We start from the raw sequence: 15,468 nt of genomic DNA, 5'->3' as shown, positions 1-15,468 counted from the left end.
TAACAAATAACCTTATCTTGTTATGTAAGTATTTCAGATTATTATATAAATAAATATTACGTCATTGATAAAAATCCGACGATACCGATGACTGTACGACGACGCTTGACCGACAACAATTTATGAATTCTACTGAGATATTTCCTTAAGTCGTCAAATACTCATATCATGAACCGGCATTATACCTCGAACTGCAGGCCAATATGGACGTTTTGAAAATGAGTACAGTAACGACATATCTATTAGCGGCAGCTGTCACCGCGTTCCTCGCCCTATTTTGGATTCTAAGGCAAAGATATGATTACTGGAAGAAGCGCGGTATACCCTACGTAAAGCCCGTATATTTCATAGGGAACCTAGGTTTTGTTATGAGAAAATCAGTGTTTGATTTCTTCCTCGATATGAGTAGGAAATACCCTACGGATTGTGTCGGTATGTTCCTGGGAATGACACCCACGCTAGTGGTGCAGACACCGGAGCTTGCTAGGAAAATACTCGTCAAGGATTACGCCAATTTCGAAGACAGGTTCGTGTATTCGGGTCACGCCGATCCGCTTGGATCGCTGAATCTCTTCACAGTAAAGGTAAGTCAATAAATAGTATTACCTAATAATTGATTATTAATAACGAACAAGATATGCATTTCAAAGTCATAAATTAATAGTTTTTATTTTATTTAAATACTTAAATAGACCTACATAAAATATCTAAAAATGTGATATACATACATGAGTGCTAATATCTGTAATTTAGTAAAAGGTTCAATCGGTATACTTCGTTTTTTTTAGCATTAGAAATAAGGTAAACAATCTTTATGGGTCTTTTATATGAAAAACACATTTTAAAAATAAGTTTCGGAAAATATGTAACAATTATGAATGTAATACGATCATTTATTATATTCTTCTGCTTTCAAAAGTAATAGTTACTGATTTTTATAAAGCGTTTTTCAATTAAAAGACATGTCAAGATCGCTTACCTTCTTGCAAGTTCTTTCTAATGCTAAAAAAAACGAACTATAGGTGTAATAGCAATTCTAGTACAATAGTATTAGGTGCTTGTGTTTATTTCATTTAATTTCACACTTGTGTTCTGTTTACTGAACATAAAACCAGTTCTTGGAATTATTTTCATTGGAAATATAGTTGGTACCTCGGCTCGTACTAAGAGTTTCTTGGTAGGTACTTAACAAGTACCTACGAAATATCAATTTATATTTATGTACCGACTGGTTATCGGTGAAGTAAAACACGAGGAAACAAGACTTAATAAGGTTATTTAACTTCTGGGCTAATTGGTCAGATGCAGAAGGATGTCGCTTTTCTAGACAGCAGTGCCTGAGCCAATGTTTAGGATTAGGTTCCCAAAAACACACCTAAAATATTACATTACACCGGACCGATAGAAAAAGAAACTGTCTGTTTTCGTTAATAGTACTTATACCCAGCGCGAGTGCGAGTGTCAGCATCTATAAGTACCCGCTGACACCCGCACAAGACACACATAAGATAATTTACCTATAATTTCAAGGGAACATAATACTAGCGAGACAAAACGTTATTTACCGTATTTGAGTAAAATATTACACCGTGTTTTCAACCTGTCAATATGCAAAAGAAATACAGTTACAAGATTGATTGATTGTAATTAATTAGTTCTCAATTTGATTTTCATTTGACTAATGATTTATTTAGAATCCGATATGGGCCTCGATGAGACAAGAATTAACGCCCATGTTCACGTCATCACGGCTCCGAAAACTCACAGAACTTATGAACATGAATGCGGCAGAACTCGTGAAAAGAGTGCAGCGCAACTTTATCGAGGGGAAGGAAGATGTCAATCTTAAGGTAACTCACAATGACATAGGATTCTGAATGGAACATGACACATTCATATTTGTCTTTTGTGTGCAAATGAGAATTTTGTCTTCCAGTCTTTGAGTGTATGTATCTTGATTAGGTACGAGTTACTGTACGATAAGATTTGGATACCACAATTTGCACTGTTCTTAATAAAATAGGCAGGTATTTACTGCTAAAATTAAATCTAATATGAAGAACACACCCACACATGGGCAGGAGGAAAGTGTTTTTTTTTACAATGTTGTACCTTTCCCTAGTTTATCCCTTGTTTTCCCCTTTCAGGAAGTGTTCTCTATGTACGCCTCTGACACGGTCGCGTTCACTGTATTCGGCCTACGTGTTAGCCGCCTTAGCGACCAAGACTCCCCTTTGTGGTTCATCACAAGCCACATGGTGAAATGGACTTTCTGGCGAGGACTTGAATTCAGCACTATATTCTTTTTACCCTTTCTAGCAAAACTGCTGAGGTAAGTGAACATTATTATACCTTTTATGTGCATTGTGGAGTAGGATTAGGTATGCGCTATGCTCGTATAACTGCTTCCTGCTCTGCACTTTTAGACGATACTCAACATTTGATCTGCACACACTTTCATTTCCTTACCAATAAAATTGTTCTAAGATGTTAGCCCGCCTCGGCATTATTTATTATCAAGGGGATGTTTTACAAAGCCAGTGAATGCTTGTATCACATAAGAGTATCTATTCAGCTCCATTTATTATTATGTAGAAACTTCCCCTTGTACCTATTATATAGGTTACCGGCGTTTATAAAATGAATTCTGATTTGTACATATATGTTATGATTTAAATTATATGTGATTATGAAAAAGCAAGAAAAATGAAATATCTACCAAGGCAAAAGCTTTTTTTATCAAAAAACACCTTTTACAATATACAGGGTGGGGCCTGTAACAAAAACAATAAATTAAACTGTAGGCTGTACTCCTCAAACTGACGAACATTTGTTCAGCGACTTTTAAAAATAACTTGTGTTTTGATTTTAATCCTACTTAGAAGTTAACACATGTATTGCGAATTTTGTTATATTTAAGGTGTGACAAGCAACGTCAATTACAATAATGATAGCGTACAGATAATATTTACTTAATTTGTATGAGAAATAGGAAGTCTAAAGACTTCATAATTTTTTAAAGTTATTGATAATTAACTTTCGTGTGATTCATTAGCGTCTGATCGGCTTTCAATGTCTTCTTTTATTTGATTTACAGATTACAATTCTTCTCTGGAGGCGCAACAGAGTACATTAGAAAACTGTTTTGGAGCGTTGTCGACGAGCGAAACAAGACCGGCGTATCGAGCGATAAAGATCTCGTTAATCACTTACTGAAATTAAAGGAAAATGTGAAACTCCCTGCCGAGTCTGGATCCAGTGAGTTAAATGATTACGCCCAACAGTATTATTCGCGCAGAGGCGAAGTGATTTCTTTTAATGCTAGAGCCCGTTGAAACTAATACTGCACCGACTTGGCAGAGACAAAGTGCGGTAGTGCCACTGTTAACATTGAAAATATGACGTCATTAAGGTGGCACTTTCACACTCTTTCGCTTGCCAATTCGGTGCAGATTTGCTTGGAGTGACCCTAAACATTTTAAAGTAAATATTTATGGGTTGATACGGTTTTTCTGCGGCTATTTACTAAACACACAATAAAAGCTGTGTATTATTTCAGAGTTAGCTGACGACTTGATGCTTGCACAGGCGGCGGTATTTATACTAGGATCTATCGAGACTTCTTCTACGACCCTCAGCTACACACTACATGAGCTAGCCCACCATCCTGAAGAACAGGTAGGGTAAATCTCTAGGTAGGTACAGCCAACGTCAAAGATATGTTTACTTTTTTTGCCTTATCATAAACAAGGAAGTAAGGTGCAAAAGTGTAAACATATCTTTGACTTCGACTGTACCTAAACTATTGTATTATGGTTTTATTGGTTTTATTTTATCTTAGTCGAAAGGTAAACGAATGACACTTTATATAATTTGTAGGTAATTATCTGTAGTCTTTGTAGCCACAGTAGACACCAAATTGTAGCTAAGGTCAACGTGGAGAAGACCGCGTCACTTTTAGCTTTTTAGTTTGTACACACACAAACGCAAACAGAAGGTCGTTAGAGCAGAAGAGGAGAAGCTCTTCCTTTCTTACTCTAACTTATAAAATGATAAGATCAATGTGTAAGGGGCGCGTCGATACGTATACAAATTACAAGAGTCTCAGTTTACCTTATCATTTTACAGGTGGGTCGAGACGGATAGGTATATCATAATGGATAAACTATTAAGTTAGATATATATAGTAACGTCACTGGTTGCAAACTTACTATAAATGTTTACTCCGTTAAGTTAACTCGATGCCAAATCATAAGTGAACAGGAATAATCAAATTTGAAAGACAAGTAAAAAACTAGTTTGCAGACCATACGATATATTCCAAATTTCAAAAAATGAAACGTCTATTCGAACACTTCACTCACACATCCACGAGGGGCTTTTTGTGGTCTAATGATGTGCAAAGCATTGTATGGCAAACTAGTTTTGGTTCATCGCGAAATTAAGTAGCACTCGATTATAAGACTGCTACGTGCTTATTTGTTTTAGAAATTCATTCTTAATAAAACTCTGTCAAACTTAATTCATAATGGCTCCTAGTTTACTCGTAAGTACCAGCTGCAACTGCAAAAAGCAGCCGGCTCTCGAACAAAACTAATTTAACTTACAATCCCTAGTCATTATAGAATACGATTGCTCAAACTTATATTTAACCCAGCAATGGATGGTTTAAATATGCACAGGGTGTGCCATAAACTTTAGAATCCAATCTTTACAGTACAATTCAAAACTGTCCAGTGATACGGTTAAAAAGTCATTCAATAAAGATTCAGCACATACATGTAACAACTAAAATAAATTATATTGATTATCAAACGTTATCTCCGTCACTAAAAACAGTAAAAACACAGTATATCAGTCTAAAGGTGACATTCGGAATCTGCGGCTCCATTATTGTGCCATCCGAATGTCACTTTAACATTGAGCTGAACAGAAACATGACAGCCGCAGACAATTTAAGAAATTTACCTACAGGATATGATAAGTTATGAAAGAAACAAAAGACCACGGTTGATTTCAGTAAATAATAATAATACATTTCAGGCTTCATTAACTTTCACGCTTCATTTACAATAATTTATCCAGCTTAAAGTAATTATCGCACAGCTTAAATAGACAGATAATAAAAATAATCTTGTAATATGTATTAGGTATTAGTCTCGCAGCACATTTCAAGAAATCTATCACTTTTATAAAATAACAACTATTTTTACCCAGATTTAATTTTAAAGTCATGCAGCGTGTGTCACTCGAACGGCTAATCATTAAAAACCATTGTTTTATACCGTAAAAGCCCGTATTCCCTAAATGAAACTATTTTCACAAACGTCATGGTTAAAACGCGTTTTCAGTAGTTCGTACTGTGAAAATATTGTGGTTAATCATATTTTAGAGGATATAATGATACAAAATTGTTGCATGTTTTAAATATCCAATTCCTCTATTTTTTATCTAGCTTAAGCACCTAGGTACCTCTAGGTATAAATAAAATATTTTAGGTATCCTAATATTACATACTTTTAGGGTCTTCTCTACCATATAGAAATCTTAAAAAAGTGTAAAATACTTAGTGAGTTTTTACTTATTCCACAGGAAAAGCTTTTCAATGAGATTGACACAGCACTAAAGGAAAAGGGAAAAGAGATTTTGGACTACGATAATTTATTAGAGCTGAAGTATCTCTCGTCATGCATTAGTGGTAAGGAACCTTTACGATTCCGGTCGTTTATTCGAATGTCCCCTAATAAGGGCGCTTATGTTTTTCAAGTATAAAGGCAACATCGGTAAGGGTAAATAGTACCAAAATATATCAATAATACTCGGAATTATTATTCATAAGTAGGATATCACTGTTACAACGCTATTTTCGTATCGTTTAAGCCCGATTAAGATAATATGAGCCGTACTCTTAGTTAAGCTTATCAGCTGAAACCAAGTACGGTAGGCCATCGCCTACCGTACTTGGTTTTATAGGCTACAGACAGAGTTGCCGCCGTCGTCAGACGTTCGATTACATCAGATCAGTCCTCGAGAATGAATCGCCTTGTAATACAATTTTTTATTTATTTTATATCGACTTGGTTTGGTTTGGGAAATGGGAAATAAACCCGGCGTTGATCAATTCTGAGTTGAGGTTTGTATCATACTACGACCAGTGTATCTACAACCAACAATAAAGTTATTCCTATATCCTTAAATACGGATTTCTTTCCTATATCATTAAACAAATCAAGGGTAAACTTATTACTAAGTTTAGAGTGGTAAGACTAACTCAGTATTCGTTTATAGAAACAATGAGGAAGAACACACCAGTACCGTATCTAGAGAGGAAATGCAAGAAGACGTGCCAACTGACGGACGACATAGTGGTTGAGGAGGGCACCCCCGTATTTGTGAACGTCATGGCGCTGCATTATAACGAGAAGTACCACGAGGAGCCCGAGAAGTGGCGTCCCGAGAGGTTCGCCAACCCGTCCGACAGCGATAACAAAAATTTCACTTTCCTGCCCTTCGGTGACGGTCCTCACTTCTGCATAGGTATGTTTTATTTTTAGGATCCCGTACCCAAAGGGTAAAAACGGGACCGAATTACTAAGACTCCGCTGTCCGTCCGTCTGTCTGTCACCAGGCTGCATCTCATGAACCATTGAAATTTTCACAGATGATGTATTTCTGATGCCGCTAATTACAATAAAAAGTACGGAACCCTTGGTGGGGAGCGCTCGCATTGTCCAGTTTTTATTATACTTGCAGAATATTTTGTTCTGCTATGTAAGAATAATAAATAAGACGCCATAGTTTACCTATCCATAATCCAAGTTAGTTGGCATAATAGCTTCTGTTAAATTATCAATCTAGGTTTCGCTAACTGAAGCGTATCTTAATTAGATCAAAACCAAGCATATTCTAAAATTAGAACCCCGTGACCTCAATTGTTAGCCATCAAGACGTATTGAACGCCACACATCCATACTTGACATGTCGTAGGCATCTAGTTATTTCCGCGATAGGTACATATTTTGTTACAAAGCCGATATTCATTTAGTGTGAGAAGCAAGAAGTATTTAATCTAAATATGACAAATCAATACATATAGGCCCCAATTTCACCACGGCTACAATTGTCAGTGACATATGTCGAGCGACAATTGTCAAGCGACAGGTGACATATTACAATTTTATAAAATATTTTCTATAGAAATACTTACAAACATGACAGGCATTTTGCTACAATTGTATGTATTACAATTATGTTGTGAAACAAGAATTATTTTTTCTAGTCGACATATTTGTAGAATTGTCGGTGAATCTTGACAGGAAATGAGTTATATGTCTATATATGTCGGAATTTCGTGACAATAGTCGTGTTTCTTGTGACAATTGTCATAAACTTAGCAAGAGAAATATCTGTTTTTTTCCGATATTATAAAGTTTTTTTTAATAATACAATGATGGTGGCAAACAGGAATACGGCCCGCCCGATCGTAAGCGGTAACCGTAGCCCATGGATGCCTGTGACGTCAACAATAGTGATGTTTTACAATTGTCGCACCTGTCACCGTGGTGAAATTGGGGCCAAGGTGTTTTAAGTGTGTATGTGAACCGCTCTGTCAAGATCACTTATTTTATTAAATTGATGGGACATTGTTATTTGAGTGGCACAGTTTTGTTTTCAGGAAAGCGCTACGGGTTGTTGCAAGTGCGTGCAGCGCTCGCGCAGCTGCTGCACAGGTGCCGGGTGGAGCCGGTCTCGTCCCACGAGCTCAAGCCCGACCCGTATGCCGTGTTCCTGGCGCCCGCCAACGGAGGCTCGGTCCGCTTCCTCCCGAGAACATAGGACGTCCCTTACCCCCCTAACCTGGGTCAATACCGGCACTACCGAAGTCAGCCGTGAAATTATAGTTTTTTACTGCCTAAAGCTTGTAATATAGTCTACTAAAAATTTAAAAATATATTTAAATTAGGTACCTACCTAAATAGCCAATAGTATGTCACCCGACGATTCATGTACGTACCTGAATAAAAACTTATGAAAAAAGCATCTTAAGGCTAGTTCAGACGGTTACCCGCCCATATTTGTCGCCCATCTGATTAAATTGATAATTAAATATTATATAGGTAGTGTAGATGTAAAAATGAAATTAAAGGACCACGCTGATTCCAATATAAAATTGTATACGTGTGAGATTGACGCCAATTTATTTTCTGATCATATCCCGGCTGGAAATTAACCTTACAACCTTGACATCAATAATCGATAAAAAAAACAAAGGCTTCACTCTTGAGTAGGTATCAGAAATTGGTACTTACCTACTCATATCAAACTATGCACATTCTAGCAGTAATAAAACCTGCCTGGCTCATGTTTCTAGGCGCATAATACAAGTAATATTTTAATAGTAGGTAAGTAATATTATAAAGCGAGAGTAAAATCTATCCGTTGACAAAAATACCCAACTTATTTTAATGAAATTAGGCATGTCTAATTGTCTACCCCAGGTAACTCTATGTATTGAAAAATGCTGTGCTATGTTTAATTAGTATAATGTATGTGTATGTTTAAATAACCCTTTGACCGCCGTTGTCCGGTATACAAGACAACGATAGAACGATACGCTGGCGCCGTCGTCTTGTATACAAGACACAAATTCAACCACCGAGTTAATGTGAAAATAATAACAATTGCAATTTCATTTAAACTCTTGTTCATACTTTAGGTCTTTGTTTTTTCATTTATTTGCTTTTTAAGCAGCTATATAAATCCATTCTTTTATAATAAGGCTTTTAAGAAAATTGCTCCATTTTTCAATGTTTTTCATGTTCCTCGTCGCCGTTGTCTTGTATAAAAGACAGCTAGGGATGGGAATGTTAACTCGATATGGGAATTTTTAAATTAAATATAAAGTCAGAAATATGTTTTTATTTAAGTATTTTAACACTTGTTAATCGCCAACTAACAAGTGTTGAAATACTTTTTTTAACGAATAGTAGGTAACTACTTACTAGAATACGTAGAACGAGAGTCAGATAGGCATAACTATATGTAAAGTTCAGGCAGCTTCTTTAGCTGTATAAAGTAGAGTCAGACAAGTAAATTTGTCCTTGTAGATAGTGGACTATTTCATTGCAGAAGGATAAATAAAAAAATAATTGATGTTATTTTATAGCTTAGTGGGAAGGGATACACCGCAGCGACCGCTTCGCACAAGAGTGGTACGGATGGACATACCTGTTTATCAGACTTAAGTTTTTTTATTATAACATTGAAATTAATGTGTATTTTTATAACACGTCGTTGAACGTTTTTTTCGTAAGAGTTTATAGATTAATGTAAACCAAACAGAAATTATAATGATAGATTCTAATTCCGAAATAATATCTTCACTCATTAAAAATTCAACCCACTTGTAATTTTCACTAAAACAGTTCCGGTATATTGACTTTATCGACACATGATGCGCAGCTTTAACGTTACGCCAATAAAGTTTACGTACCGACAAGCGCTTACGCCGTTGATCTAGAGACTATTATTACTTAATCCGCGCTGAAACGGTCCTTGTCGGTCTGCACTGCGGGCAGTCCATGCGCGCCGTTGTCTTGTATAAAAGACTTCTCGTACAGCCTAGTGCGGCGATATCACGTCTTGAATCGACATTGTTTAGTGGTTGTTTTTTATGTTAAATCCCTATATTTTAAACATGTTCGGGTGTAAAACATATGTTTAATTTTGGCAATTTGGAATGAAATTAAAACAGGATAAGAACAAAGCTAAATTAAAAAGAGTTTTACCATAAATTGTAAATATCGATATCACTATTTGCAATCCCTAAACTTTTTATTAGTTGTTTACTTAAAATTTGCTCTGGCGTGTGAGTGAGCGTCTTTGCGGACTAGGTCCGGCGGCCAAAAGGTTAATTAATTAAACGATATATGATGATGATATGATGTTTAAAAAATTAAAACCTGGAGTTATTGGCTTTAATATTGGAGTTCTCAAATATCAAAGATTTCGCGGCTACCCTATTTTAAGACCGTTACTGACCTATTTACAACAACATAGGTAGGTAAATAAGTTTTTGTTAGGTAGTCGAGATTAAATTTGACTTACTACAGGTGAGTGGAGCAGTGGAGTGGAGCAACACTTTGCCCTTTAAGCTCCTTTTACATGTTTTAATCAAGGGCAAAATGCCATGTATATGTTGACATTGTTGACACGGAAACTGGACTATATTTAGGGTAGGCTCCAACCAAAATCCTTAAATGTTTACAGATGGTGCTATAGAAAAAAAACGTCACGCAAGCATGTCTAATTTTTAATTTATATTTTCAGTTGTTTAACATTATCCTGCCTACCATATGGTACACAGTATGGCAGCAAGTGATAAATTTAAAATAGAGTTTTTAGAGTAAAGTAATATAGTAGTAATAAGTAGTAGAGTAATATATTTAGAGTAAATAATCGAGATGAATGGTAAAAAAAACAGCGTGACGTCCATATTTTCCGTCGCAAGTCTCGCGTGGCGCAACATCTTTAGTTTCTTTCTAATTTCCTGGCTTTACGCCCTCTTATGGTGCCGTAAATCCTACCGCTTTATAGATAACAATACGTTTGCCAATAAAATTATTAAGTAAGCAGTAGTCTTGAGGATTTTCTCTAGGGACTTCAGCGATTCTAATACTGATTTTTTGACTTTCGCTCGTTAGAATAAAATCAAGAACATACTTAAGTCTATAACGCACTTTTTGTTACAATTTTCATGAAAGCATGATTAATAATGACACTTATTTCAGTTTATAGCGAGAGATCTTTAGTAACTTGCACTTTCAGGAGGTACCAATTTCAGGCAGGTACAGGCAACTGGCCGTACTTTTTAAGACCTGGGAGACATTTTTTTGTGCAGGGTGACACCAAAGACGTGATCTGATATAACGTGATCGTAATAAAAATTTAAAAGTAAAACTTATTAATTATAAGTTTTGGGTTGGTATCAAAGTTTCTACTCCCAACATGTATTATAGGTAAGTATCTAATTCACGATTCCGCCACAGTTTTGACATTTTAACAGCAGTTATCTACTTGTAATGCAAAACAATGATAAATCATTGCCCCTTGGGATAATATGTTCACATTCGCAACGTATTCTGTTGGTTATTTTATTATATTACGGGCACGCGTAGCGTTACAGTGTAATTTGTGAGAAACATTTTTTGTTTTTACTTGTGTCATTTTGATTTTTTTTTCAATTTCTTTACCACCTTCTTTGGGGATATAATTAATAAAATAGATCAACTACATGTGTATCTACATTACATTTACTTAAACAAACAAATAAAATAACATGTAATCTATTACGTGTGGAATATTACTGAAAGTTCACGAAGCAAGGATTTCGGGCGGCTAAATATACTTATAGGTGGTGACATAAAAACCTAATATTTATGTCACCACCTATAAGTATATACGTAAAGACATAAAAAACGTGCTGATAATTAGAGCTTATGCTGATTGTAATCACAGGTTACGAATAATTGATTTGAATTTGTTATGAATAAGATCTGTCACTTCGGTCAGTCCCAAAAGTGACATATTTTTAACTAGAAACATTACTTACTTTTGACACTGACATACCACATCCATAACATATCAAGATCGAATTCATAACCTGTTATTGCAATAAGAGTATACCTTCTGGACCTCCTAGTAGCGTAAACGTCATATTAGTTAAGTAACCTCAAGCACTTTTTAAAGGGCACTTAAATAAAATTAACAGGGCAACGTTTAAACATGATTACCTAGGCACGGAAAAACGCGCCACACAGTATATTACCTGACCCTGTTCCGTACAACAGAGACTTCCTTATACCAATGACAACGTTTAAATATGACGTCCGTAGACTGTGAACGAACATTTTAGACTCATAAACATCCTAAATGATTTTTAAGTTTTCAAAATGACGAAGGTTTTCCGAGCCTTGATGGTTACTTAACTACTCCCGTAAAAAGAATCAATGAATATTTTAAGAGCCGATCACGCAAATCCCCTTTAAATTCCGTCAATGTTTATTCAAATTAAGTACTACTATACTATAATCTAAAGAACTTGCAAAATATGAATGTGACCATTGATAACATTTACCAAAATGTTAAGTTTTTCCTGCATTGGCTGTCCGCGCATCAGCAACCGAACCGTAAGTAGTTTTTTAGTTTTTTTTAGTAGTTATTTATTTTTTCATTTCTTTCCTTTTTATTTTTAAATTTCTTGTATTTTTGTTTTTTAAATTATGTAATGTGTCTATTGCCTGAATAAAGAAACATTCATTCATTCATTATCCTGCCATTCTGGCCCCAGCGAGTCGAGTGCGGACCTTTCGGCAAACATACGCAAGCGGCCATGGGGAATAATTTAATTGTAGTCTCCAAATTTTGCGTGTAAATGAGCCTGTTAAGCCCCCCAAGTATTTTTGTTTACTTACAGTTATAGATGAAAAAAGTACCAGGTTTAAACAGGAGACGAACGTTAATTCTAAGCAGACACTTAATTAAATAAATAACGAATGAACTTTTAACCGCAACTCAGTCTGCGTAACAGTATATGTAATTATTATAATTACGCGGATTTTTGATGAAAACTATGTATTTTCCGATGCTTAAACTATCTCCTTTCATTTTAAATATTAGTTTTATAGGTAGGTACTCAAAATTTTCTCGAGTAACCTATAGGCGATTACTGGCAACAGAAAAAAGCATTAGCCAGGTGTCCGGATGTGACGCACAAAATTTTAAATTGTATTCCTAAACGACAATGCCGTCTAATTCAGAGTTCATTACTCTTAAGTAGGTATCTCCCGCAGCTCTATATTATGTACGTTTTATTGTGCTCGATATAACAATAGGTACGTCTTACCGAAACCAACTAATAAAGGTTACTACCAAGCGCAGTTTTCTTCGTCAAAACGTAAACTGAAGTCACCACACGGAATTGTCTCGATAAATCTGCACAGCTTTTAATACAATATCGTGTTCGAATTCGAGACCTTGGTATCGATGTCTTCCCAGGTTGCTGGTTGGAGCGATGTCAAAAGAGAGTTGGGTAAGCAGGCAGCTCCCGCACTCACCTTGACCATACGGTGCGGGTCAAGATTCCGACAAGCCGGTTACAAAGTATCTCATGGCTATGAACAAAATGAGAACCCACTCGATACCTTCACCTTAAGTAAAACCAATAATGATTTAAAAGTCTTATATGGTTTTAAATAATTTACTTGCAGGCTGGTAAGATATCAGACTCACATTCGTATCAGGCTAAGGTACTTAAGTTGGTGAAAGTAAAAAAAAATGGAGACATAAAAACTCGTGTAATAGTTGCGGGACATAACAATTTAGTTGATTGCTTCGCAATCGAATTATTGTCGTTGCAAGTTAGTAAGTTTGTTGTGGCCCGCGAATGAGTTGAGCCGTCAAAATGTATATCTAAGTTAGTGAGCCGCGCGAGTATCCGGGCCGTCGCCTCCGTAATGCACCGGACATAGGCAATGTTTCAGTACTTTCGGTTCCGACGCTCCAGTCCGCCGGCGGGAGCGCACGGGACGGCCGCGCGACCCTTCCCGTCTCCCGACCGAGACCGCCTCCGAACGCGAAGCCGTATCAAATATTTACACAACCCTAATACAGCTAATAAAATTTCATCGCGCCACTTTACCCTTCTCCCCACTCGCGTTCAAAGATATGATTTTACAATAAAGGTGCAGCTAGCAGTCAGTGCAAAACTCCTTGTTTTGGTAAGTTAGAAATAAACGTGATGTTGACATATAGGAAGTGAAAACCGGCCAAAAGCATGTAGGGCCATGCTCAGAGTAGGTTTTCGTCGTTACTGCCTAGAACGGGGGATATCAGTAAGTATACATTACAAGCAAAAGGGAGTAACTTTGTACGTATTTTTACGAAGGAAAGACTTTTAACGAGTCGACCGATCATGTTCGCTACAGTTTTCATTGTTAAAGTATTTATTTCACGAGGAGGTGGAAGCATATTTTTTTCTTTCAGAGCGATAATATTTACTTTATCAAAACCCAAAAAAATAATCTTTTTCTAGTTTTTATTGTAACTCTTTGTATGTATGATTGAATTATATGTACTTACCATATTCATTCCAAATTGCAGCTTTTGCAGGCGGCCAAAGCGAAACTATGAGGGTTTTAGTTGACTACGGAACCCTAAAAAAGAGGTCCTCAGCGCTAAACTAAAAAACATCTTTTTTATACTTTTAAAGATTAAGGTACGAGAAACCCATTGGGATCAACGATGTTCGTGACAGTAAATAAAATACTACTGTTTTCTTTCTGTTTCTCTCTAAAATCCAATCAATATTATTTTCTTAGTCTGCTTGCCCTGATTAAAGAACTTAGATAAATAATCAAACTGAATCGCAGGTAAGATTTAACTAGTGAAGTAATATAGTTTGAGTGTCTCCGGATACAGTAAGCTAAGAGGAGGCGCGTAGCTGATTGTACATGTACAATAATATAGTCATATCATACTATAGTTCGTCTTTTTTAGCATTAGAAAGAACTTGCAAGAAGGTAAGCGATCTTGACATGTCTTTTAATTGAAAAACGCTTTTTAAAAATCAAAAACTATTACTTATGAAAGCAGAAGAATATAAATGATGGTATTAGATTCATAATTGTTACAAATTTGCCGTAACTTATTTTTAAAATGTGGTTTTCAATTAAAAGACACATCAAGATTGTTTACCTTATTTCTAATGCTAAAAAAACGAACAGGAAGCACATGCTTTTAAAGAGCTTCTTCGCTCCTAAAAAAGGCGCCAGAAAAGACTACAAACGAGCCTACTCCCACGTTTCAGCATTTATTACAGAATAAAGTTTGAGTAAAAATGTCACGATCCGTTCATAATCAAGTTGGCAGATTTACATAAGCAATAATACTATTCTTTATGTTTAAGTAAATTCTATATTTTTTTAAGTACATATATATATGCCAATATCGTTCAAACCAAACTGATCATGGTTGTGTTCATTATATATTACGTTAATACTTTAACCTGTATTTAGCTACATTTTACATTTAATACACGGACCAATTAAGTGCATGACGTGCGACAGAAAATAAATTAATATTATTTCTAGGGCGTGCACTGGAACTTCGCGGGGTAGAGGCATGCCTTGAACACGCAAAATTTCATCAACATCGTTCTGTAATTTAGTCATGACAGCGTGTCCGACAGATATAGATACTTATTTACATTTATAACAATACTATTAGCATGAAATTATGGATTTTCAGCTGCTGCCCATTGTGCTAATGACTCAAACAAATAACGAACCGGTCGCTCATAGCTCCCGGTGGACATTGACAACGTAGACATGCATGAGGCTTTTATTCTGATTGTATTAACTAAATAACGGGGTAATAGATATGAACAGTCAGTCATAAGTGAGTGTGTGA

At 35.9% G+C, this 15,468-nt stretch overlaps 1 protein-coding gene across 1 annotated transcript; it reads left to right on the top strand.

Moving 5' to 3' along the window:
• Positions 1-169: 169 nt before the first annotated feature.
• On the top strand, positions 170-8,184 carry LOC134678558 (cytochrome P450 6g1-like). The gene is made up of 8 exons (XM_063537176.1): positions 170-584; positions 1,695-1,850; positions 2,148-2,332; positions 3,098-3,258; positions 3,560-3,678; positions 5,593-5,698; positions 6,289-6,537; positions 7,676-8,184. Exons 1-8 carry the CDS (start codon positions 204-206, stop codon positions 7,834-7,836), a joined length of 1,518 nt encoding a protein of 505 aa, XP_063393246.1. The 5' UTR covers positions 170-203; the 3' UTR covers positions 7,837-8,184.
• Positions 8,185-15,468: the final 7,284 nt, after the last annotated feature.

This window comes from Cydia fagiglandana, chromosome Z (genome assembly GCF_963556715.1).
Source record: "Cydia fagiglandana chromosome Z, ilCydFagi1.1, whole genome shotgun sequence".
In the NCBI taxonomy this organism is placed as follows: Eukaryota; Metazoa; Arthropoda; class Insecta; order Lepidoptera; family Tortricidae; genus Cydia; species Cydia fagiglandana.
The sequence above is the reverse complement of the archived record's forward strand: the minus strand, read 5'-3'. Positions and strand labels throughout refer to the sequence as shown.